Here is a 27322-nt window from a genome sequence, read left to right as displayed (position 1 = left end):
AACAGAGCGCGCTCAAAAACAAGATTAGAGCAAATAATAAATAATACAACTGAGGCACATGAGTATATTTGGTTAATCGGGGCTGCAGATTAATGCCATGATACTGTGTCAGACAGACAGCTGGGGTGGGTAACAGCACCTTACAAGCATAAAATAAGTGCTAACTATATTTAAACGCATGCAATTTAACTTAAGCCTGTTCTACATTGTACAATTTGTTTAGTCTTTTAAATTCAAAGGGGGCAGATTATGGGAAATTGACTTTTCATTGCTTGTATATACATTTTGGTCACTGGAGTTCCTGCTCACCCATCAAGTGTGAAATTAAACACCAAATAAATTTGCGCTGCCACATACACAAGTCTGCACAGTAATTGACGAGTGTAATTTGGCGGCCTGGTGCAGGCTTTCACGAGGAAAAATAGAATCCTTGCTGTCTTGTAAGGGGCTCGTATGTGCTTTGCTGATCACAGTTGCTTGTTTCGGTACGGGGCGCTACATATTGCACCCTTGGTTCCACCCCGAGTTGTCATGGTAACAAAATGTGTGCTTGCCATGGCCTCAGAATTTGTAAGGACGAAGACTGGCTCACTTACATGAGGCACAGCTGCCCTGTAAAGTTGGCTGATTTGAGCAAGGCAATAATTCTGTTTAAAGTTGTGATCCTCTTTAATATATGCCTCACATGTATACAAGGGTCTTCTTTTCCTTTCGTCTTTTCCCTTCAGGAGTCGCCACAGCGAATCAGTTGCCTCCATCTAACCCTGTCCTCTGCATCCTCTGCTCTCACACCAACTACCTTCATGTCCTCTTTAACTACATCCATAAACCTCCTCTTTGGTCTTCCTCTATCTAGACCTTCTGCCTGGCATTCGGACACTTCTGCCGATATACTCACTATCTCTCCTCTGGACATGTCCAAACCACCTCAGTCTGGCCTCTCTGACTTGATCTCCCTCTAACCTCACTCTTACATTTGAGTCGCTCCCATTCACACACAGATACTCTGTCTTGCTACGACTAACCTTCATTCCTCCTCCTTTCCAGGGCAAACCTCCACACCTCTAGCTTCTCCTCCACCCATTCCCTGCTCTCACTACAGATCACAATGTCATCAGCAAACATCATAGTCCATGGAGATTCCTGTCTAACCTCATCTGTCATCCTGCCCATTACCATAGCAAACAAGAAGGGGCTCAGAGCTTATCCCTGATGTAGTCCCACCTCCACTTTGAACTGCTCCGTCACACTTACAGCACACCTCACCACTGTCTTACAGTCCTCATACATGTCCTGAACATACTTCTCTGCTACTGCAGACTTCCTCATAAAAAAACACAGTTCCTCTCTGGGCACCCTGTCGTAAGCTTTCTCCAGATCTACAAAGACACAATGTGTGACAAGGGTAAGTCATTAATTTATTGAACGAATATTGTATCATGCTATGATAGGTGAATTAACCAGTGTGCACCCCCCTCAGCTGGTGAAAAATAAGCACTTGCTAAAAAGAAACATAAGGAGGGCTAGAAAAGTCAAGTGCTCACCTTCTTGACCCACATGGAAATGTCATATATCTGTTTCTCCAGCTCTATTTTGTTTGACCCTAATGACAGCGGCTGTGACCAACCAGAGGTTCCTACTGCTTGTTTTGCTGAGAGTGACGATGGCATCAGCAAAAGGCAGACACAGGCAAGACGATTTGTCACCTATCTTTCACAGCCCATCTTTGGCCGCAAGAACATCACATCTTTCATCTTTATTCCTGCCTCACTGTGAGATGTTCACCCACTGTTTTTGCGCTACAATGACAGATTTTGCCCTCAAATGCACAACTTTCCAAAAACTAAAATTTCACACTATAAAACAGCCTTTAAGAATTCAAGGTAATCCGAACACAACCAAACTGTGTGAGAGGAAAAAGCCTAAAGTACAACAATTTTTTTACACAAAAAACAATGCTAGCGATACTCCCCACAAGAATGAACGTAGTTCTCTAGCTCATACTATTTGCTTTACTTGTATGCGACTTGTTTCGATAAGTGCTGACATGATATAATCGTATTTTATAGGTATAATCAAACGTCCTTACAATTAATGGCTGCATGATTATTCCCGAACGCCTTTTTAGGGAAATACATCAATAAATAATATGACATGTTTTTTTAAAGGCTCTCAAACAACAGTCTTGATGTGTCAATACAACATCTAAACACAAAATCAGAAACCATCAAATTGCATTTGAACATTACAACATTTCATTAGCACACACAGACACACACGCGAAGGTCATATGCTTGCTGCACCGCATATATCCACAGCACCAAGGCAGGACAGAGATGTGTGACAGATGCAATGATAGGGGCAAAAGCTACAAATTGGGCCTAAAATGAGCAAGAGAGCAGCCAATACACAGAGCGAGACAGAATTGCCCTAGGCCAGCACTGACCTCAGCTAAAATTACCCCACTGCTGCTTTGCACTGCTGCACCCAACACCTATTCAGCACACTGAATACTGTTTTGATAGTGTGTGATACTAGGTTTGACAAAGGTGATGCTCTCACGCATTGTGGGCTTTTCATCTGACAAAATGATTGCAGCAGGCGGCAAACAAATGACTGTATTCAATATTATGACATTTTGAGTACAAATGTAAAAATAATTTAGTCATTATGGAAATGCAAAATACTGTTTTATCATGTAGAATACTGGAATATCATGATACAACCAGCTAGAGCTTAACTGTGTGTGTGTGTGTGTGTGTGTGTGTGTGTATATATATATAAAAGACAAGAAAAAATAACATGTTTTCAAAGAAAATTGTACATCTAGTATTGCTTTTAATAAAAACATACAGTGAAATCATGATTAAATATTAATTTAAAAAATATACATCTAGTATTTATTTTAATAAAACATAAAGTGAAATCATACAATTTAAAGAATTTAATAGTTTTGCATCCTGATTAATGAATTGTGCAGCTCTTTCCGGCATATATGTCTTGGCAAACAGGGTGTGGAATAAAATAGACTCAGTGATATATATGAAAATGGTAGGCTGCAACATAAAAAAAAATGTATGTGGAGAATAAGAAATATATGCCAGTGAGTTGCACTGTTGTTCAAATATCTGTTACTTGAATGGCTACAAGTTACAACACAGTGACACTGATGCTATTCATTCACTTTCTAGATACAGTACACTGCAGCTGCAAACACTTTATAGTTCACACAGATTCAAAAACATGGGTGCGTACCCACAATATCAGCAAACATGAGTGCTCTCATTTGAGTATCCGTGTTTAACATTTTAGTTTCAATTTATCTAATTTAGTGCTAACACTCCCTGCCTTTTCTTTTAAGTATGTGTCCTTCTATGTAATTAATTTAGACACCGCCACTGTTTACTTTGATCTCTTGACCTCACACTTTTAAGTCTGACCTCAGCTGTGTTACAGAGGATTGTGTCTGTGTGTGCATGTGTCAGCATGACACTGACCCCCCTATCTTGCACACTTACATGTAGAGCGGCAGCATGAAATGTGTTGTGATGTCCCCTCCATGGGAAGCTAGTGTATGACGCTGCCCCCCTTTGACCTGCCCAGGCTCATTGTCATGCAGTTGCACACATTGACATAGCCACTAATCAGTGTACATGTATGGTGGCTACACACTATTCATTCTGTTCATCTTGCATACTACTTTTCTGCAACAAAACAGACTTGATTTGTTTTTTTTTATAATACATATGGCTGTTCCCACTATTGCACTCTTCTGCACGGAGAAGCCATTTTTAAACAGTAGAAGGGACACACAACACAATGAGCAAGTGTACATGTTATGAAGAGGACAGTCAGTACATGCTTTTATTTTTGAAGTTGTTTTTGGCAGCACGTAGTGGCGTGGTGGCTGACTTGACTCCTCTTCTTGACTGATGGCAGTTACGCCCAATTCACACTGACTGCGGAATGGACGGCATCGGCACAGACTGCAATAAGTGAAGTGTGCATCTCGGACCGCGCAGTGCATTGCGGGATTGTGGGCAATGGCGCAGATGGGATTTTGGAACTGGGGGGGGACATGGACTAAAACATGTTATATACTATATATAGGGATGCGATCAAAAAATGGGAAAGATCTTTCTTCACGAAGGGGTCAATTGAGGCTGGAAGCAGGTTTACAAGTGTACACTTACGTCTTCTCGAGCTTTGCAACAGTGTTTTTTTGGCCTATTAACTCCATTAGGACAGTTAAAAATGGCACCAAGTGCACCTGTTTTTTTCTGCACCTTTTGTCACTTATGGCTGAAAGCCGTTTAAACAATGCTTGCAAGCTTTAAGGTGTGCAGTTACACAAACACTTTCAGCACTCCATTCGCCGCTATTCAAATGACGGCTTTGTTTGGTAGCAAGTTTTTTTTTTTTAACTTGATTTTCACGCATGCACAAATGTAATGCACACTTCGCTTATTCACGCCGCACGCGTTGAGTGAGCTGTCCGTGTCCGGAAATCTGCACCCGCTAGACCACAAGATCATGGGGGTTCACGCTGGAGAGTTGAGTTAATGCAATAACAACCGTGTATATAGAGTCCTATTGGTAAACAATAGCCACACTTGCCTGTTGTCACATCAATATGCCTTTTGGACATTATTTCTGGGACTTCTACCATGGCTCTTTTACCATGGGTAAGTACGTTTTGTGTTTAAATAGTGTATTGTGTCATGTTTAATTTATTCTGGGCTTGTTTTTTGTCTTAAATGTCCAACTCATGTCATACTATGTAGTTAGCTAGTTTCCCTCCCCCCAGAAATGAGTTTGTAAACGGTTTTATTTTTAAATATACTGGATCTACCTTGATGCCGATGCTCGGCTTCCTGTCTGGCTGCTGTAATTTCTTCAGCCTCATAAAAATTTGCATGAAGCGTCTGTAAAAAAAAAGAAGGCTTGCGTTTCTGCATATTTGGCATATGCTTTATGACATGAAGGCTCGCAAAAATACACGGAATGAGAGGGATGGTATGTACTCACCCCAATGGACGTAAACGTGCTTCAGTCGGGGCTCAGACCATGTATTTATTGGATGCTTCGTGTCGTCGTGCAATTGCCACAAGGTGGGCATTGTCAAAGACAGGAATTGCAGATTAACGGAAGTGCCCAGGTCTGTTTATTGACATCACAAAGTGTTGCTATAATCATCAACATGTCAGCCTGAAATCATGTTCAATCCCTTATTAAGGGCGTTAAAAAACATCTAATTATAGTGACAATGTATAGTGTGGCACCTGTTGCCAGCATTAGCGGCCAGTAACTAGCAGCTAGCTGCTAAGCGAGAGTCCCCAGCTGTCGGACTACTTTTCAAAGGCAGTTTAATAGGCGATAATAACTCAGCACACTTTGATGCTGACAGCCTGACACAGTTGCCGTTCCTACTGATCAATTTTACTGAAATGTGCTGTTTTAGCCGGCAGAAACGTGACTGGTTCTAAAGCACGGACTTATATATGACTGGACTGTCAATAGGAACCTTGTGGCTGAAGCCAGAGGGTCGTTTGTCTTCTGATGTCACTTCGTCTAATAGCCCAAGATCTCATTAATGTTTCTCGAGATTAAAATACATTTTGCTACTATTCACAGTTTAAGATAAAAATGTTGATTTTCTAAAAATGAAATGCAATTTGTCATTCAATATTAAGTGAAATGTGTTATTTTCTCTTCAGAGTCTCTTCTGAATCCAACCGAATAAAATGGTTTCACTTTAAAATTGAACCGTCCTTGAATCATATCACACCCCACATCGAGATACATATCAAATCAACTTTTATTGGAGACATGAACACCCCTAATATATATGTATGACAACATTTTAACCACATTTATTTCAAACTATACAAAAGTACAGAAGTAAAGAGTTGGTATGAACAATACATAGATTGTTTTTCATTAGGGTTACGCATCGAATGAACAAATTCATTGCTAGTTAAGGACGGCCAAGTACCGATACCAATGTCCATTCTTATTGCTGGCTAAGTGCACTACATTGAGGTAAATGAGTTTTTATTTTAAAAAACTAATTCTGTATTTGATTTTTCTTTCTATTACTCTCTTAAAATGATACCCGATATTGCATTATTATTAAATTACTTGTGATCAGGAATGATTGATGTTCAACAGTTTCTCACAGTTATGTAGGAAGCAAGTGAAAATGAAAGCCAACACCAGGTTCAGATAGATGATTTTTACTGTGGCATGTGGGATTAGGCATGTTTAAATCCACTTAAATCTGCTGTCAAAATGATAAGGCCTCTTTTCTCTGTATTTCCCATTTCAAATATAGGTCATACATAGCTATACAGAGGAGGAAACTTGCCATGTGTTCACAAATGTTGAGCAGTGCTGTATTCACAACAAAGAAAGCACACACATACTCAAAAAGCCCCACTACCATCAACAGCGCTTTGCCGTCTCCCTGGGCAACAAGAGAGGAATCTACGAAGAGGCATGTTGAGAATGGAGCTGGAGGAGAAAGAGGAGAGCATGATCGAAAGCACAAAAGACATCCCAGACTTCAGCAAGTATCTGTGCGAGACTTCTCAGATGCTGCAGTTGGAGGGGGGCAGTTGCTACAGTACTACTGTAACATACAGTACATACTGTATCTGCACTGACTGGTCATGTCATTAGGTACACCTGCAAAATCTAACTAGATCCAGTCCCAGAGTAGAGTCAAACAATTTTGCCTTTAACAAAGTTAGATGCCCCATTTGAATCCATGTTAATGTCTAAGGTGTAATGTGTTAATGCACTGAAATAAAGTGTTACTTTTTAACCATTCTTACTTTATCTAATTTACCAAATAAGTGGTGCTACCTCATATATTTATCTGAAACGTGTTTAACAAGTTGAATTACATGTTTATGTTCAATGAAGCCCAGTTCAGAATTGTTAAATTCCACACGAAAGTAAACCCACAACAACAAAAAGGAAGCGTTATAATATTGTAAATAATAATTAAAAAAAATAATATTGTAAAGCAACTCAAATTGAGTCGGTATGTCCCAAATGTACATCATGATCACCCAGTAAGAGCACTGCGAGGCATTGTATTGTACATTTTCATTTTCAAACATAGTTCTCTTTTCAATCTGCCACCAGGACCATTCTCCAAAATGACTTTTTATTCACATGAGCTCTGTTTGACATCATCCTGTTTCTTCTGATCTAAACTTATTCAATCATTTCCCAGATCCTCCTCCTTTTCACTGAGCTTTGCCAGTGATATTAGTTTGCAGGGACGGTGCACAGTGGTGGCATCTGTTGGAAGAGCTGGCATAGCGCCAGCCACTAAGCATCGCTCTGGCAACCAGGCTCATGCTACTGGATTTATCCTTGACCAACCTATCAGCTGATGCTCATTCTGTGCATAGTCTCTCTTGGCAATTTGGCACGGCATTATTTCCCACAGGATATTCAAATATGGTAGGTGTTACAATACTCAAGGAATGAGGTGTTTAGTCCCAAGGGCACTAAAGAGAGCATAGTTTCTGTCAAGTGGGAGCAAGTATAGCATAAATATATAAAAATGAATTATACAACACAGCTAGTCGGTGCATAGGTAAAATGTAAATCCAGACCAGAAGACAGAGAAAGTGAAAGAGGAGCACAAAAGCAAAATATAACCACATGCAGCAAATTGTTAAAATTTAAGTACACTGTAAAGAAGAAAAAAAACAGTAAAGCTTTTTTTACTCAGAAATAGTAAGAATATTTTCCAAGGAGAGTTTTGAGTACATTTTATTAGTTTATATATATATATATATTCTACCACCTGAGCCATGCCACTCCTTCTGTATGATAGTATATAGGTGGTATCAGGTGGAATCCTCGTACCGCCATGAGCAGTTTTGGTCTCATTTTGGACACAAGAGCAATACAGTGTAGTGGTAAACAGAAAGAGTGGCATGGCTTAAGTGGTAGCATGTTTGTCTACCAAGCTGAAGGTCATGAGTTTGATCTTCAACGTTTACATAGCTTCTTCTTTGTTTTAAATAAACTAGTAAAATGTACTCAAAATTTTCCTTGTAAAATGTACTTAGAATTTCTGAGTGAAAAAAAAACGTTACTATTTTTTTCAAGTAAATATTACTCCCTATTTTTTTACAGTATATTTCAGTTTTGAGTAACTCTTTCTACCAATGTAATCACTCCTATCCGACTCATTATAAATCTAACAACGCTTCCTTTCAGCTATTGCCCACAAGACACTGAATAATCCCAATCAGCGTGTGAGTGAAAATGTCACAGCAATCATTTCTGAAAGTCCTACAACATTCAAAGCCAGCAACGATTGTGGGTATGCAAAGTGAGAGAACGGTTGTGGTGGTGCACAAGACAAGTGATGAATCAATTGGCCACTAATATAACCATTCAAGCAATTAGAGCCATGACACATTTATAAGCGATAATTACTCGTCTGGTTGTCCATGCAATTTGCTAAAGGCATTCAGAAGCAGTACGAGGGGAAATAATGTGCTTTGGTCTGTTTCCCACTTTTTCTTGAGGACATTTGATTGATCGATGACAATAAGGTTTTCTGTATTATTGTCAGCCAACACACTAAAGCAAAAGCAACCTTGAAACAAAAAACAGCCAGTTATACTACAACCAAATCTAAAGCAGAAATATTTGCATGGAAATGAATTACTCACCAGGCTATGTAATGGCATACTGTATACTACTTGATTTGCATTCTTAATCCTATTTTAGGTGAAAATTACAAACAGTCCTGCATAGCAGCTGCAAGATAAAAGTAGTAATACGTAATTGTCCTGGTGTGACCTAACAGGGGCAAAACCCAAATTTGCACAGGAGAAAACATTATAAGAATTAAGCAAATTCCTGAGGTCATATGACCTTTTGTCTTAGGTTTTCCAAGTCCTGCACATTGATGTCTGCATGAGATTCCAAAGGGGCCCAGCAAGAAAAGTAGCTTATTTTCAGCATAACTTATTTAACATATGCAAGGTACCACTTGATATCCCAGAGCAAAGTGCTTCATGCTAGAAAATCATTGTAGGAAGTATGGTGGAGCGACATATGAAATTGTTTGGAAGGCCAGGTCCAGATAATAATGAATGATGGTAACATACACAGCAAACAATAGCATGAATGTATTTTTGTAGCTATGCACTAGGCTACTTACGACAGTTCTCCTCGTCGCTGTTGTCCGAGCAGTCATCATCATCATCACATCTCCAAAGGGTTGGGATGCACCTTCCATTGTTGCACTTAAACTGCCCAGCTTCACACTGTGATTCCGAATGAATTCCTGTTTTAATAAAACAGGGAGTCAGCAACCTTTAATTTCAGCACTGTAATAATGAAAATTAAAAGTGTCATTTTATAATATTATAATTAGCAGTGGTTCGATTTAATGGAAAGATGTTTTCACAACACTATATTTACTAGGACTGTAAACGGTGTAGTTTCATTCCGATTTAAATACCTTGCATGCAATGCGGTCTAAAGTTTTAGTTTCCGTTTGGTTTACACAACTGTCACTTCTATATTACAGACGTTTTATTTAACTGCATTAATATTTCTGACTGATTTGTCTTTTTTGTTTTGTTCAGTTGTGTCAGTGGACTACTTTTGCAGCACATATTTGGAATACTTATTTTTGGCAGATCTTACTACCACAAATTGTGTTCCTGTGCAAAAAGACAAAACAGATTGCAGCCCATAATGACACACATCCTCCACACACACGCTGCATGTATAACACGTGCGATCTGTGCCCACTCGCTTGTGTAGGCTACATCTGCCCCCCAGCACATTGTCACCTCCTGTCACTATTGTGGTTCTGTTTCATTTGCATGTACTGGCAAGTGTTTTCCAAAACATGAGAATCACACGTCCTGGTATTCTTGCGATGCGAGATGCCACTCGCTCCCAATGAGGCACAGCGTCTTACCTTTCGCGCATTGGAGCTCCATAAGCAGCAAATGAAACAGCATCAGCTTTCCGACTTCTTTCCACATCTTTAAGTCCTCTGGTTGTTCATGCAATAGAAACCCCGCCGAGTGACCCCCGAAATGTCGCTTTGTCTGGTGTTAAAGCTTGCTCTATGTTCCTCAGCCTACGTAAATCTGACCCGCTCGGCTCCCTCCTCGGCTCCCTCCTCTCTGTCTCTCTCTGTCTCTCTCTGTCTCTCTCTCGCTCTCTCATTCTCTTCCTCTCTCTCTGCCTCCGTTTGGATCGGTGACGTTTATGGGCGGGATAGCTGAAGCTGAGGGTGGTGTGTGGTAATTGGCAGTTGGTCTAAAAACCAGCTTGGGAGGTAGTACCTCCTGGCACTGCTCAGTCACGATGAGAGCGACGCATCCCGATTCCCAACAGTTACTAACTTTGAATGGCTACCTTTTTAGTCAAATTCATCTTGCAGTATTTGTAGGTGAACAAGTTACAACACAGTGAACATTTCCAAGTTGGTGAAAGAAACAGAAGTGGGGGTTAAGTCCCGTTTATGTTGATTCAAATATGAAAAATTGGACAGTCACCGAACATGTAATTTTTGCTTTGCGAATTATTTTGGAAAACTGTTTCATGATGTCAAGTCTATGTCGTAACATCTGATTCACAGCTTTCTTCATCACAATAGGCAGCCACTGTAAAAAGCGTGCAACTCCACCCACCGCACATCCTCCATCTTAATTATTTGTCGAGTGAGCACATGGACTTGCATATGAATGTACATAAAATCCATGAATGAGCATCGCAAAGCAGAGCTCAGATAATTCTGTGTAGCGAACACATTAAAATCAGAACCAAATTTCATGTAGAAATTGCAACAGTTGCTCAGAAATCAACATATTTTTCACATTTTAGGCCTTTATTTACTTTTTTGATACAAAGAATATGTACAAACTGTACAGTCTACCGCAATACCGAACTGTACAGATATACCTATAACAGCACCATACAGGCTTGTCTACATATTGAAGAATATCCAACGTTTTGACTAGTCAATAGTCATTTTCAAGGTGTAATGGTTACAGAAGTAGAAAATTAAGAATTTATAATGAAAATAAAATAAGTTAAATTTTTAACGTATTCACTTCATTTTGATGATAAATTCTTCGTGTTCGTCAATACATATGGCTGTGGTGCTCTTCAAATTCAAAAACTCTGCTTTTTGGACTTGTTCAACTCTGCACCCTTTTTACCAATTATCGGACGGTCATTGAAAATTATATGACATAATGAATATTGAGCGCATTTTTTGAACAAGGATTGGTATATCGACATTATATTATGAGTATCATAAAATGACAGAATTAATGTAGCTCTGGCATGGACTGGAGGAGTACATACTGAAAGTAAGCCTCGTACAACTGCCCTTGGGTTTTGATAGACGTGAGTCAAGCAGTTTTCTTTGAACTAGTACGCACAAACAAATAATCATCAGGAAGTAAAGGGGAGGACAAAGAAACAACACATAATTCACAAAGTTGATACTTTCCCATTCCCTTAACGAGTGACCTTACAACACTTTCAGAGATATACAAACAAACATTATTTTGTATCTCCTCAAGATGAAACCTTTGAATTGGTGTTGATGGCAATCAGCAGATTCCATATCTTCAATTCAAGTCAAGTTTATTTATATAGCCCTTAATCACACAAGAGTTTCAAAGGGCTTCACATGCCCACAGTTGACAAATTCAACGACATCCCCTGATCGAACCACAAGAGGGCAGGGGAAAAACTAAAAAAAAACATCAGGGGAAAAATGAGAAACCTTGAGAAGGGATCGCAAATGTGGTAATCCCTCTTCCAGGATGATCAGACTGCAATGGATGCCGAATGGGCAACAATTTACATAGTTTGTGATACTAAACAATATTAACAAGAATAGTGTGAAAGTCCATTTAAGAAGTTGAAGCACTGGAAGAAGACATTGTTAATGCCTAAATGAATTCACATCTTCGAATCGCAAAAGAAAGAAACTAAAACACAAAAGAAAGAAACTAAAACTTAACCACAAAGTTATGCTCTCTCTCTTTTTTCTGGATTAGGAAAGCCATACATTTTGACATATGTTCCCATTCGTTCATTAATCGTAGTAGAGCAAACTTGGACAATTGATGTCTTTTTTTTTTTAATGATCCATCATTCATTGCATGTTTATTTGTCAAAATCTATCGCAATATGAATTTGAAATGAACATGGAAGCAAATCTTCTCTCAACAAAACAATATGGCCACCATGGAAATTGCCGAGGTTTGCCGGACTTACCCGAAGGCGCCTATTCACTGCTCATTATTTATTCTGTGGTAATCACTGGATGTCGGTTGGTTGGTTGATATCAGTGTTGGGAATAACGGCCTTAAACTAACTAGCATTAGGTAAATCCGTTTTTTTCTTCATAAACGGACTAATTAACTAATTATGCTCTCTATATTTGAAATGCCGTTATCTTTATTGTATGTAAAATGCTTTGCGTTACAATTCATTTATTAGTATCAAAGCTCGAAGTATGCTAAAAGACGTTGCGTAGTCGTGTTGCTTTTTTGCGGAAATGTTGGTCTGAAAATGTCATTTGCGCACAGTTAGAGGCACTGTTGTTATCGGGCCTCGTCACAATAGAAGTATCTCGACAGCTAAAATCTATAGTGACTTTAATTTTGGAGGTGCCGCGGAAAGCGTGTCACGACGTGACAGACGTGTCTTCCTTCTGGACGTGTCTTCCTTCCTTAAGGCTTATCATTTTAGCAATAGTCCATGTCCCTCACCTGAAAGTGATTCGGGTTTGACAACTTTGACATGAGTGACATTAATCAAAATAACAAGCACCATAACAACGATAAAGAACAAGATACCGGTGTTTGGTAAGTCATAGTGACACGCTCGCCTCGTGTAATTAATAGCGCCAACAATTGTATTTCTCCTTTTTCAAGTGTTAGACAGAAAGTGTTGAAATAAATATCCAGTCTCGGCAAATCACACTGCCGGAGGGGATGGAGTCGAGGTCTGTAGTAATTGGTGAACAGTTATATAACATTTGAATGTGATTGAGGCATGCCTAGAGTTAGGCAGTTTTCTGATGTAAATCAATCATTATACATGTCTTTAAATGTGTAGAATTATAAACTGAAGATATATCACCATACTCTTGAAAGTGTACAAAAGTTTTTCAGAGCGATCAAGTGGAAGCTGATGATTTCGAGGAGGAAATGGAGAAGTAGTTATGGCAATGATTTTGGCCAGGATAGCATTAAGCACTGTATATTTCATAGCATTAGCAATTTCTTTTGTATATTATTGATTATGTTAGCCTGCAACAATCATAAAAAATGCCCATGAAATCCTGGAGAGACTGGTTAGGACTGTCTACAAATTAGAAATTACCTGTAGATGACATATGTGCCACAAATCACCATATATAAAGTATTTATTTTATATTGTTGTAGTAAAAATAGTATAATAATACATCACCACTCAAAATGTAATGACTTATTATTATTATTATTATTACTATTATCATTATTATTATTATTATTATTAGGAGTAGTAGTCTTTATGGAGTGAGGCCTTTATGGAGTGAGGCATTTGTGTGACATAAATATTTGCAAAAATAAATTAAAACACCCTATATAGGCCTGGACATAATTTGAATTACTTGTAATATAATAATAATAATAATAATAATAATAATAATAATAATAATAATAATAATAATGGGTGGTACGGTGGGTGACTGGTTAGCGCGTCCGCCTCCCAGTGCAGAGGACGTGAGATCGAGTCCGAGGCTTCGGCCTTCCTGGGTGGAGTTTGCATGTTCTCCCCGTGCTTGCGTGGGTTTTCGCCATGTACTCCGGTTTCCTCCCACATTCCAAAGACATGCATGTCAGGTTAATTGAACACTCTAAAGTGTCCCGAGGTGTGATTGTTTGTGTGGATGGTTGTTCCCTGGATTGGCTGGCAACTATTTCAGGGTGTACCCCGCTTACTACCCGTGTTACGGTCTGTCACGGTGCAGAGTTGAGTCTGTCACGAATGCGGAGTGGAGGACCCAAATGCAGGGAGGCAGGAGAAACACGGCAGGAATGTAGGTTATACTGACATACTTTATTTTACAAAAAGCACTAACGGGGATACTGGTTAGCATTAAATAAACAAAGATCTGAAAAGATCCAAAATCAAAGTAACAAACAGAACACCAGAGGTGACAGCGACAAGCAACAATGATCCCACAAGGACTGACCAAACCCAGGGAACTAAATACGCACAAACTAACGAGATAACAAGACACACCTGGGGCAAGACACAAGTGGCTGAGGGCACGGATTGGTCAACACGAGGAAGGGCAGGACCACACACAAGACCAATAGAGACACACAACCAAAACCAGAGCCCCAGACATGACAGAACCCCTCCCTCAAGGGACGGATCCCAGACGTCCTAAACAAAAGTCAAACATGGTAGTGGGACCAGGACGAGAGCATAGGCGTAGAGGCCAGGGGCTGCAGCGGCATAGGCGAACGGGCCAGGGGCTGCAGCGGCACAGGCGAACGGGCCAGGGGCTGCAGCGGCACACAGGCAAACGGGCCAGGGGCTGCAGCGGCACACAGGTGAACGGGCCAGGGGCTGCAGCGGCACACAGGCGAACGGGCCAGGGGCTGCAGCGGCACAGGCGAACGGGCCAGGGGCTGCAGCGGTACACAGGCAAACGGGCCAGGGGCTGCAGCGGCACACAGGCAAACGGGCCAGGTGCTGCAGCGGCACACAGGCGACCGGGCCAGGGGCTGCAGCGGCACACAGGCGAACGGGCCAGGGGCTGCAGCGGCACAGGCGAACGGGCCAGGGGCTGCAGCGGCACACAGGCGAACGGGCCAGGGGCTGCAGCGGCACAGGCGAACGGGCCAGGGGTTGCAGCGGCACAGGCGAACGGGCCAGGGGCTGCAGCGGCACACAGGCGAACGGGCCAGGGGCTGCAGCGGCACACAGGTGAACGGCCCAGGGGCTGCAGCGGCACACAGGCGAACGGGCCAGAGGCTGCATCCCTGCGCCTACTTCTCTCGTCGGCTCAACCAGGCGGACCGCAACTACGATGTGGGCAACCGTGAGCTGCTAATCATCATTTTGGCGTTACAGGAGTGGAGGCACTGGCTGGAGGGTGCGGCTGAACCCTTCCAGATCTTCACGGACCACAAAAACTTGGCGTACCTACGGTCCGCTCAGAGACTCAATCCTCGTCAAGCACGCTGGGCCCTGTTCTTGACACGTTTTGATTATGTCATCACTGGGAGCTACTGCTAGCCTGTCTTCGGGCTATCATCCCCAATAAGTTGGGCAAACGGAGAGAGCTAACCAGGACTTGGAGGCGGCGCTCCGATGTGTGTGCCATCAGCATCCTTCCTCGTGGGCGTCCCACCTTCCATGGATCGAATACGCCCACAACACCCTCATTTGCTCTGCCACAGGTTTGTCCCCGTTCAACACAGCTTATGGCTATCAACCCCCATTGTTCCCTTCCCAGGAGGGCAAGGTTGCCATTCCCTCGGTCCATATCCACCTCCGCCGGGCTCGCAGGGTTTGGCAGGACGCCAGGAAAGCCCTGTGCCGCACAATGGACCGCAACAGGCGACTCGTGGACAGGCACCGGATCCCAGCGCTGTCCTACCAACTGGGACAGAATGCATGGCTCTCCACTCGGGACCTACAGTTAGCTGGGAGTTCCAAGAAGCTGGGGCCTCGGATTATCGGCCCGTTTGAAGTTGATTAAAATTGAAGTGATCAACCCTGTGGCAGTTCGGCTCAACTTGCCTCCCACTCTCAAGGTGCACCCAGTCTTCCACACATTCTTGCTCAAGCCTGTCTCTGCCAGCCCATTGTGTCCGCCGTCCGCGCCCCCACCGCCTCCCCTGGTCATCAACGGTCAGCCTGTTTACACGGTTAGGGCCATACTGGACTCTCGAAAGCGTGGCAGTGGGATGCAGTTTCTGGTTGACTGGGAGGGGTACGGTCTAGAGGACCACCAGTAGATCCCCCGCTCCTGGGTTCTGGACCAGTCGCTTATCCGAGACTTCCATTCGTCGCACCCTTCTCTGCTAGGTGGTCCGCCAGGGGGCGTTCGTTAGTTGGGGGGTACTGTCATGTTTAGTTTTCAGCTGTTTCTGTTTTCCCTTGCAGTTGCTGGGGAAACAGCTGGAGGGCGGATCCTGCCAAACAGACCTGCTGCCCATTAGGTCATCAGGCCAAAATAAAAGCCTGGCTGCAACAGAGAAGAGTGTCGGGTTATTACTCCGTGACGCTACTCACCAGACCTGACGTGATTCTGCTACCGTTCTAGCTGCAATCTTTCCGGGTGTTGTGGACACCACTAGTGTTTTGACTAGTAGCGTTTTTCCGTGGATCTACTTTGTATTCCACACTCCTCTCTGTTTTTCCGCCCTCTGGCGTGATCTTGTGTTTTCTTGTTTTTGATTAAAATTAAGTTACCTGCATCCCTGCCATAGCTCTCCTACCTTCCTGCATTTGGGTCCTCCACTGCGCAACCGTGACAACCCGAAGCCAGCTGGGATAGGCTCCAGCGCCCCCCGCGACCCTTATGAGGACAAGTGGTTTAGAAAATGGATGGATGGATGTTATTGGATGCCATTGGACAGTGCAGGTGTCACTGGCATTGGCACTGTGGTGTTTTTAGTGTGAAATGACTTTGAGGACTAAGCGGTTAAGAAAATGGATGGATGAATAATAATAATAATAATAATAATGATAATAAAAATCCAAATTATTTGATATATAAAGTAGTGAAAATAATTACTTTGCCTGGTAAGGAGTTTATGAAGTAATTCAATTACTGATGCAGTTACTTTTTAAAGCAAGTAATGAGTAACTATAACTAATTACTTTTTTATAGGAACGTTCCCAACACTGGTTGATATTGAGTTGATGTTTGAAATAAATAACAGAGCATGTGGTTGGTTTACAAGCTTTAAGAGAAAACCTTAAGTGGCAGAGCATATACCTTTACTTTTATAACTGCCAATATTCTTGCAGGCAATGAAATTACTAGATGCTCAGTGAATGAAAAGTAGGATATGAACTAAATTATGCCTGTACTGCAGCACTAACATTTTCAGGCAGTTTGGGCTTACTGCAGCTCAGCTACAGCTCAACACGGCTCATGTTTAAAAATTACTTAATCACGTGAATAATACATGTAGGCCTAACTATTGTGCAAATGTACATTTAACACCATGATATTTCCCCTATAGGAGACTGGGGACAGTTCTAACACATGTTGCTTGTAACACTTGCAATTGTTCCAATCAGAAGCAACTAAGGAATCACCTGATTCACATTGCACATGCTTGGTTTAGTCCAGGCCACCCCAGTCCTGGTCCTCGGGTGGCCGGAGACCTGCAGATTTGAGATATTTCTGCCCTCCAACACACCTGATTAATTTAATCAGCTCATCAGCAAAATCTGCAAAAGCCTGATAATGAATCATGTGTGTTGGAGGGCAGAAATAACTTATAAAACGGCTTTGTAGTTGAACCCAATAAACATCCATCCAGCCATCAATCCATCCATCCAGCCATCAATCCATCCAGCCAGCCAGCCAGCTATCCATCCATCCACTATCTGAACCATATCATGTTAATTATGTGTCCGTTTAGCTACATTACATTGAGATTGATTGGTGTAATGTTTTAGCTGTTGGCTCTAAACCAAGCTAGCTCATTGCTAATGCACCCAGGAACAGTTGTAACAAACTTGCCTGGAGTTAAGTTGCAACATTTATTAAATTGGACAATTTACTACAAGCTTAATTTGACTTGAATTGTATCAGTACAAATTCCAATTTTATTGGAAACACAATTGGCCATACTATCCAGCCACATTTGAGGGTGAGTTTGCACCTTCACAATTAAGTAACAGATCCTCCAGGTCTATATCTAGCAAATAAACAACCCAAGCCACCAACCAAGCTTTTGTCTGTCTACTACAATGAACTAAGCTAAAAAAATAAATAAAAAATGACTGTGTCTACTGAAGAAACACTGTCTGCTGAAACACTGTCTTAACTTTAGCTCAACTGTTGTGACCCTTACCAATAGCTACAGCAATAACTGACACACGTGTCAAGTTGACACTGGAAGGAGTGCAGAAAATGTGTTCTGGGAAGGTGAAAAATAAAATACGCTAACAAAATTTGTTGTAGCAAGTGTACAGTGGCACCTTCTGTACAATTGTATTTATATAAAGATTCATGTTAGTGTATTTTAAGTCCTATACTCTGTAGAACCAAAAACTATTGTGTTTAAATGTTTTGAACAAAATACATTTCACCCCAATGTATTTTACAACTGACCTGAACCATGTGGTCATTTGTAACATTTCACTCCTTGTATTTGAGATATTTAAGCCATGCATTTTCTGATTGTGTTGCCCAGGTTTTTTCCGTGCCATTTATGAGTTTGAACACCCAAGGTTAGAGACATAAATGCCATAAAAGTTTCAATTGTCCCCAGTCTCCCCAACATAATAAACAAAAAATGAAAAAATTAATGTGAAACAAAATGTGCAAATTCAAAAGGCATGTCTTGTGAACATTTCAATGTTAAGTTATGAGTGTTGTTACAGTTTGAGAGGAAATATAGACCCATTGTTCCATGATATAACATTTTAAATCAGTTTACACAATTAAATGTTTTACTATCATGTTGGGTAAGTGATGTTATTGGTATGGAAATGCTGCTATAATCATCCACAATATATGAAAATGATAGCATTTCAGTCCAGTGATGATTGTTTATTCTGTGGGATGAACCAGAAACAATATGTGCACAGCTGGTATTGGCCTACATCCTCCCTGTTTTGAGTTGAGCGCAATATGATTCATGCAGGCAAAAGTACCACACATGTATACTGTGTCATCTCTCATCCATCAAGCCCAGAGGAATACACCATTTGTGCTGTACCTTCAGTGCTGCCCCGGAGAAGCAATGAGCTCCAAATCAGAAGGTGAACTAGAGCAGAAGAGCAAGTTCGCTGTGCAGACTCAGTTGACAACTGCCAAATGTTAAAAGAAAGTCTACAGGTTTTTAGTTCAATTATTAAACTCTTGTACATTATCAGACAACACATATATAGGTCTTCTACATGTCAATAGTCTGATTCAACCCAGTATCCGACAGGTACAATAACATGAATAACTGTCTGGAAAAATTGTAATTATAAGACTTCTAAATTGGCTCCAGCCTGGATTCACATCTCTGAATTTCCAGATCATTGCATTCAGTAGCTAAGGCTCATGGGCATCAGTATTGAGAGCACATCTGCTACCCCAACACTACCATTCACATTTTGTGAGGATATGTCTTGCCTTTCAATATATTGTGGCATTTTGTAGAAAAAATGTAACAAGCGTAATTGACAGTTAAGTTAAGCTTTGACCTTTGGCATACAAAAAGCCATAAACATCTTGTGAATGCATGTGACTTCCCGTGTCATCACTGTGACCTTTCACTTGTATCAATCATGCCATTCTATTGTCTAAGTAGATGTTTGAACTAATGTTAATGAACCGCATCAATGAGTGGTATCTTTTGTATGTATGACTGTAGACAATTTAGAAGAGTAATCCGAAACAAATGATAATCTAGCTAACAATCAAGTGAGATTCAACAGCAGAGCAGTAAGAATGCAGTTGCAAACAGTCAACGTATTTCCACACTCACACTGTTTTAGACCCTCCGCCCCCCTTGAGGTCACTGCTGAAATTGTGTTCATCGGTCATCCCTGCATATTGCATTCATCTTGGCTGCAGGACAGTGAGCAAGTCAGACTGATACCGACAGACCTTTAAGTGATTACTTTTCACTCTGTCTCTTTATCTGCCTCTATTTGTCTCTGTTCTCCTCTAGATCTGTTTCTCCCGCATCTACTCCATCCACCCCTAACTCTTTCCTCTCAGGCGTGTGGCTTACTGTGTAGTGTTGTTGGCGAAAGGCAACACATCTGGTGGTCAGAAAATTATCTATCTTTTCTGCAGTGTTGCTCCGTGTAAATAGTGTATTGGCACAGCGCTTATGTGTGTGGACTGAACACTGCTCTGCCATTACAGCTTGTGACCCAAAAACCATGATTGCGGTCTTGTTGATAGCTGGCCACGTGCCTGGTGCAGTTGAAATGCACTGTATGAAATGTGGACATCATTATCAACATTCTCACAACAAAATATTTACAAATTATTATGTTATTTTCTATGTTTGTACCTTAGAGTATTTTATTTTTCAATTTATCGTTATTGAGTTTTGCATCTATCTGAGAAAATGAAATATCAGAATACATTTACAATGTTAAACATGCTTAATAAATGGCATTTACCAGTCAATACATTACACCTTGCCTTGGCAAAGCAGGTTCATATCTACTGTATCTTGGCCCTAATAATCAGTCTTGTATAAATTGCCAGAAAACAATACTTGAGTAAAAAGTACTTTCAGAAAATAGCTTTGGTTGCAGTTTAAGCCAACTTGTAGTGTATTACTTGAGTAAGCCTTCTACAACCCGTGAGTTTTTTTTTTTTTACTAGTCTTGTGGTATCTGAGCACTAAATGGGCTCTGCTCTTGAAGTGTGATAACTAAGTCAATTATGAATGTATTTTTACTTTTTACTTTACTTACTAAAAACCAACATATATATATTTTTTAATATATAAATATTAAAGGAAAAAAAGAATCAAATTGGAATATTTCATATGAAAAGGTTAATACAATATAGCAGCAGATTTTTTTGTGCATGCCTGTTTTTTTGTCAATGGTTTACAGTATATAAAAATATATATGATTAAAATGTTAATCAATGTGACAGAAAATGGGCATTTTATAAAGAAACATGGTATAAATCTCTCTTTCTCCCCCCATTTGCAATACAGTGGTCCCTCGCTACTTCCCGGATCACTTATAGTGAATTCACTATATCGCTGATTTGTATTTGGGTCACAAATTTATATATTATGGAGTTTATCTTGGATTGTACCTTGCTGTATCGCGGGTTTTTCAGAGATTATATATAACACAGCGTGTGATGCAGTAGATTAGTAGTATATGGTACTTTGTATGTTGTTTGTATGTAATTTTAACTTGCTTTGTATTTTATGGGGACTACAGATGGAAACTAGCATTGTGCTAAATCTGGTGCAGCCATCTTTTTAATGTTACTGCTAAAGCTGTCAAACGATTACATTTCTCAATCAGATGAATCAAATTTTATAATTTTAATTAATCACGATTAATCAATTAATTAAAAAGCCTTTTTTATCAACAATTTGGCCCGCCAAATTTAAAGAGCACCTGCTATGTGTCAATTCTTTCAACCTTTAATGTTATGAGGACGTATTTTTTATCCACTGCACAGTGCATACGCTCATCCTCCTCTTTTTCTAATCAGTTAATTACTTGCATAATTTGAAATTGGCGGAAAATTACCCCAATAGTTTGACATGTAAAAATATTCTGAATGTCATATGCAAACATTTATTAAATACTTTAGTTTAATGCATGTACAGTACTCAAACACAACCTGTGCTACCTTTAACGTAACCATCCGCTGTCCGCTAAAGGATCATCTGCGGTCAAAATTAATAGTGTGATTAATCTGCATAAATACATAATTTTTTGTGATTAATTAATTAGTTAACACTTTAACTTTGATAGGACTAGTTACTGCACACTGTTCTTTTAATAAACTAAACTCAAACGCAACTCAGATCATAACATACTGTACTGTTTAACAGGTTGGAAACTTGGGTATGACTAAATAACCTTGCCAGCAAGATGAATTCTCGTGGTATTTGTGAGTTCAGAAACTCCGGAGAATACATCTTGTACCACTCCCGCTGATACGTTTGCAGCCGATCTTTTTCCGATCGGACCAATCAGGCGTTGTTTAGGCAGGACAAAATGAATAAGCGCCGATGGTGGGGGGAAACAAACAAACCTAACAGACGAATGGATGCTGCAATTAATTATGTTCTCGCAGAATTACTCACCGTTTCCTTGTTGAATATGAACAGTGAGCATGTGCTTTTATCTGCTAAAGATGTTCAGTCCTAAAATAGTTAATGTCCTAGATGCAGGAAATTAGTTATTTTGTGAATATTGGAAGCTTTGAAACTTGTGGGGGTCATTCAAGGGTCAGTCCTTGGACCTCTTTTGTTCAGCCTAGTGTATATGCTCCCCTTGGGTCAAATTCTGCCAATGCTAATTAACATGGCTAAGCAGATATGCAGCTATATTTATCAATGTCCCTAAATGACAACAATTCAATTAAGGTTCAATGTCTAAAACTAATTAATGACTGGATGAACCAGAATTGTCTTCAACAAAACCAAAACAAAGCAACGAAGAGGATTGCTGTTAGTAAACACTTGGAGTCACCATTCCAAACACCAAGTCCAAAAACGTGGGTACTGATTAAGTCAGATCTAACCTGAGCTAGTCATATCAAATCAATCACTAAAACAGTCTTTAACAGCTGGAATACATATCCAGATTGAGGGGTTGCATGCTTCAAGCAGACCAGGAGAAGCTTATCCATGTACAGTAGTAAAGTGTGCGGACCCGCACATTAGACAGTTGCTTTGGGCTAGTATTACTTAAACTTAACTGTTTTCTGGGTGTATCTCGGATCCATGCGGGATCCAGTAGGTCTTCTGCAATATTTGCGGTGGCTGTGATGTAATTCAACCGAAGATTCATCAGAGAAATCCACCTTCTGCCCAGAAAACAGTTAAGTTTGGTGACGGAAAAATCATGGTCTGGGGTTACATCCAGTATGGGGCCTTCAAGAGATTTGCAGGGTGGAAGGCAATATCAATAGCCTAAAATATCAAGACGTATTGGCTATCTTTTACATTCCCAACCATAAAAGGGGTCAAATTTTGCAGCAGGATGGCCCTCCATCACATACTTCCATCTCTACATCAAAGTTCCTCAAGGCGAAGAAGATCAAGGTGCTCCAAGACTGGCCAGACATGAACATCATTGAGCATGTATGGGGTAGAATGAAAGAGGAAGCATGGAAGACCAAACCAAAGAATCTTGATGAACTCTGGGAGGCATGTAAGACTGCTTTCTTTGCTATTCCTGATTACTTGTATGAATCATTGCCGAACCGCATGGATGCAGTCCTTCAAGCTCATGGAAGTCATACAAGATATTAGATATGGATCTCACAGCACCACTACTTCACTATCTGATGTTATGTAACTTTTTTTTGTATTTGAAGTCAATTATTTGTTCCATTTTCACATGACTTTTTGTAGGTAACAAAACTTTTGTCTTGCCAAAATCTGACCTTTCTGTGTTCATTAAATGATCAAAATTTCTTCAGTGAAGCAAATTTATTTTTTTTATATTAAACATCATTTGGGAGGGTTTTAGCTTTTATATGAGCAATTTCCAAAACCAATGGGTTAATTAAAAGTCAGGTTATAAGCTGGTGTTTCTACAAAATGGATAAGCGACAAGACTTTTGTCAGGGACTGTATGTAGACGAAGCGCAGCACTTTCCAATACATAGCCACGAGATTAGGCTTAATTCTAATACCGCCCCTTACCGATCGTCTTGTCTTTCAGCGCTCGTAATACGCGTTCACGATGACGAAGGAGTTTCCCAATTATATAATTATATATAGACGCCGACCTCCCTAGTTTCTCCCTAACTACAGTCACGCCCCGTCTGCAACACAGGTGGAAGCAATGGCGGAAGCAATGGCGACACTAGGAAATAACAAAAAGCAGGAGACACATAAATGTAAGTATGTTGATATTTATGGAATGTCATACATAGTAATGATAGTGGTTTTATCGAATGTTCTATGCTTTGACAGAAATTGCGTGTTTTGGTAAACGCTCAGTATTGTCGCTTCTGTTACGTCGTTACGGATAGCATTGTACGTTTTTTTTTTTGTCTTTGCCCTAACTCAAAGAAGTAGAAGGGAGAGGAGAGAGATAAACAAGACAAAGGATCCAGGGTGAAGAGGGAGTAATGGGACTGGGGGTAAGCCTCGGCTGGTTGATGTGCAGACTTAGCCGTCATCTTGAAAAGGTGCCCCGGTGATCATCATAATTCTTTACCGACTTTGACACAAATGAGTTTGTTAGAAACATCAGACATGCAGTTATAATAACGGGTATCTGGGTAATAATCAGGGTTTCATATTTTTTTCATATGAAGATAATGCTTTTTCATTTTATAAAAGAGAAATCAGGGGAAAAAAACAGCAACAATAATAAACTTGACTTTATGTTAAATGTTTGTTTGTTTTTCTTGTCAGATTGAACAGCGTGGCCTCACCAGGAATAAAGCTCACCAAGCGTCACTGTTCCTAATGACTGCTTTAATTAACAGTATCCCTATCCTCAGGACGGGCATGACTATATTCTTGCACTTTGTGCTCTACAGTTTAGGCATCACATCATCAAACAATGTATGCTGATTTTAATATGTACAAAGTAGAAATGAATAACAAAGTTGGTAAGGGGAACGTATCCAATTAAAACCTTACATTTTATTTGTGAAATGTAGTGTAGTAAAGGTGCAGCCTTACATGGGCACTGCTGCCCTCAAATTTGTCCTGTACTATTCTAGCTAGTGATGCACCGAATATTCGGCCACCGAAAATTGTCGGCCGAAAATGGCAAAAATATGCCTTTTCGGCATTCGGCCAAGATAAAATTAAAGACAAAAGAAAATGGCCAAAAGAGAATGTTGTGGTGACGCAAGCAAAAAAACACTGCAAAGAAGCGTCTGCTTGAATTAATCACCAAACGTGGGGGTGAGTGTCCGCCTCGCTACAGGCAGCTTCATTGTGCGCACTGGAGAAGGTGAGGGTCGGGTCGCTTGGTAAACTGTCAAAAAAGAGAGCGCTGCAGAGTACGGCACTACAGGCAAGCCACTCTTCTCCTGCAGCGCATTCCATTTTTCCTTTTTAGCCCCTCGAGCGCTTCCACTTTTTCACTTGCATTCTGGTGGCCGTGCTAAATAATTTAGCTAATGATAGCACTATTGTTATCAACAGTTTTAAACAACTAAACACTTACCACTATCTCCGGGTGATCTGTACAGGACGACGTGTGTGACTTTGCAGTCCGTTCCCAAAGGCGATTGGCTGGTGCGGAGAAATGTATTTATTTTTTTATATGTTGGTGAATGTGCCGATTTTAAGTGGGCCTCACCGTGTCCCGCTCCAAATAGCCTACAAATGCGTCATCCGCACCGCACCGCACCGCACCGCACACATCCCTGCCCGCCGGTGTGAACTACTGTACATTGACCATAAATTGCAACCAAGAACCGCCAGAAAATGCTTAGTCACTCACCCCACGTTTGGTGTTTAATGTACCATTCGCCAACTGATGTCTGTAGTGTGGACGCATTTCAATTTATATTGTGCTTTGTAAAATTTTCCTGTTAAATAGGCCTAAATATTTTACAATAATATTATAATTCTAATTAATTATAATAAATGCAATGATAATTTTAAAAAATTGCCTTTTTTTTCTCAGCGTTACGGTTTTCAGCCAAGCATTTTTCATTTTCGGTTTCGGCCCCAAAAATTTATTTTGGTGCATCCCTAATTCTAACATACAGCCACTTAACACTCCCCATGCACAACCACAGTTTCTCTCTGGGTATCCTATCATAGGCTTTCTTTAGATCTACAAAGACACAACGCAGCAAATATGCATTTAATGATTACTTATTTATTTACTTTTGCAAAGATGAGTTGCAATCCCTTGAGCTACATTTTCACTAGTTAACAGTATTCTGTTTGATTTGGAGTATAGCGCTCAAGTCATGCTCAGCATATCCACATCTACAAGAGTGTTGTTGATTGATGACATCAGTTTGTATGGGAATTCAAATCAAACATGGCTGAAATGTAGTCATTTGCTTCCAGTTGACTGAAGACCTACTGAAGGACAGGTTTTCAGCTTTAAAGAGACATAATCACACATACACTAGAAATGATATCTCAAGACATAAACCTCATACATAATTCAAAAGTCAAATATTCCTCATGCTCTAGTAATCTGGTTAAATAATTTGGGATTACATAGCTTTAGCTGCACACCAGTCAAGGGGATCAGATCCTTGTCCATAAAATGCCCTCTGTTGTGTGGTACAAAGGGCATCTCAGACCTCCATGTATTTGCAGACGGATAATCTCTGACTGTCTTCAGCCATGAACACAAGCATGGTTCCATATCTGGGATTCTTTGTTAACAGCTAATAGGAATGTTTATTCCGCCCCCCAGGCCAAGATGCGACATTGATTCAGGCCGTTTAATGAGGAACCACACTGGGGTGCGGCCCATGATTGGTTACTAAAAGGGAAAGCCTGTATTTTTTAATTTGCCAAGTCAAACAAATTTCACATTCATGACATTTATTTACTACAGTTATTGAATGAAACACAACTATAAAACTTGCCAGAATATCTTTTTCCCTCTTCTATCTACCTCTAGTCTAAATTGAAGCCAATTTTCATACTGATGTGTTTGTCTGTTTGGAAAAGGCTTTGTGCCTTTTTACGATAGTTTCCCCATTACAGAGACACGTCTCCATAGTTTAGCCCTTTCCTTTCACCAATATCAGTATTCTTCCACCCTCAGGGTAAAGAGAGCAGCATTGCTTATTCACATTGGTCCTTTTGGGAGATTTAGATAGTCGAGAGGTAACCAGGAGACAGATAAAGCAGGAAGAGAAGAAGGAAAGTGAGAAAAGAAAGAGAAACCATTGGAAGAAGGCTGACAAAGGTGGAGTTGAACAGATACAAAGCAGCCAGAAAGGGCACTCCTCCTTCAGAGTCCTCAACCTTGTGATCCCCTGGGAAACTAGGGAGAGGTACTGAAGGGAGATATAGAGGCAAGTCAGATCATTAGGCAGAAAAGGGTGAAAGGTCACAGCAGGGAGCAGTGCGCAGATGGAGAGGAGAATATTATTTTATTGGTTGCCTTTCTATGAAAGCAAAGACACAAAACACAAAAACAATCCAGGAAGAGAAACTTCATTTAAATAAGGAGGCTACTAACCCTACTAAGCCTTTTTTTTTTTTGCAGTATTATCTCACAGCATTCACATTCACTAGGTTCATGATGACTATATGAATTTGAATGAACAATGTGTGTGTTACACTGAACCATGCTCAGTCAGCACTGCTCACTCTCTCACACCTCCACTATTCCCCACAGGGCACATCATAACATTATCCAGCGCAAAATGAAAATATCCTCATCTAAA

General features: G+C 40.5%; 1 protein-coding gene across 6 annotated transcripts in view; it reads right to left on the bottom strand.

Moving 5' to 3' along the window:
• Nucleotides 1-10182, bottom strand: part of lrp8 (low density lipoprotein receptor-related protein 8, apolipoprotein e receptor) — a 189316-nt gene extending 179134 nt beyond the window's left edge. For all 6 annotated transcript variants that reach the window (XM_077583300.1, XM_077583305.1, XM_077583301.1 and 3 more), the window contains exons 1-2: nt 9971-10182; nt 9200-9325 (exon numbers count right to left, since the gene is read on the bottom strand). In XM_077583300.1, the coding sequence (XP_077439426.1) occupies nt 9200-9325; nt 9971-10037 (193 nt within the window). In that variant the 5' untranslated portion in view covers nt 10038-10182. The remainder of the gene's footprint in view (nt 1-9199; nt 9326-9970) is intronic.
• Nucleotides 10183-27322: the final 17140 nt, after the last annotated feature.

The sequence above is a fragment of the Vanacampus margaritifer genome, chromosome 13 (genome assembly GCF_051991255.1).
Source record: "Vanacampus margaritifer isolate UIUO_Vmar chromosome 13, RoL_Vmar_1.0, whole genome shotgun sequence".
NCBI classification, from domain to species: Eukaryota; Metazoa; Chordata; class Actinopteri; order Syngnathiformes; family Syngnathidae; genus Vanacampus; species Vanacampus margaritifer.
This window is presented reverse-complemented; position numbering and strand designations above follow the sequence as displayed.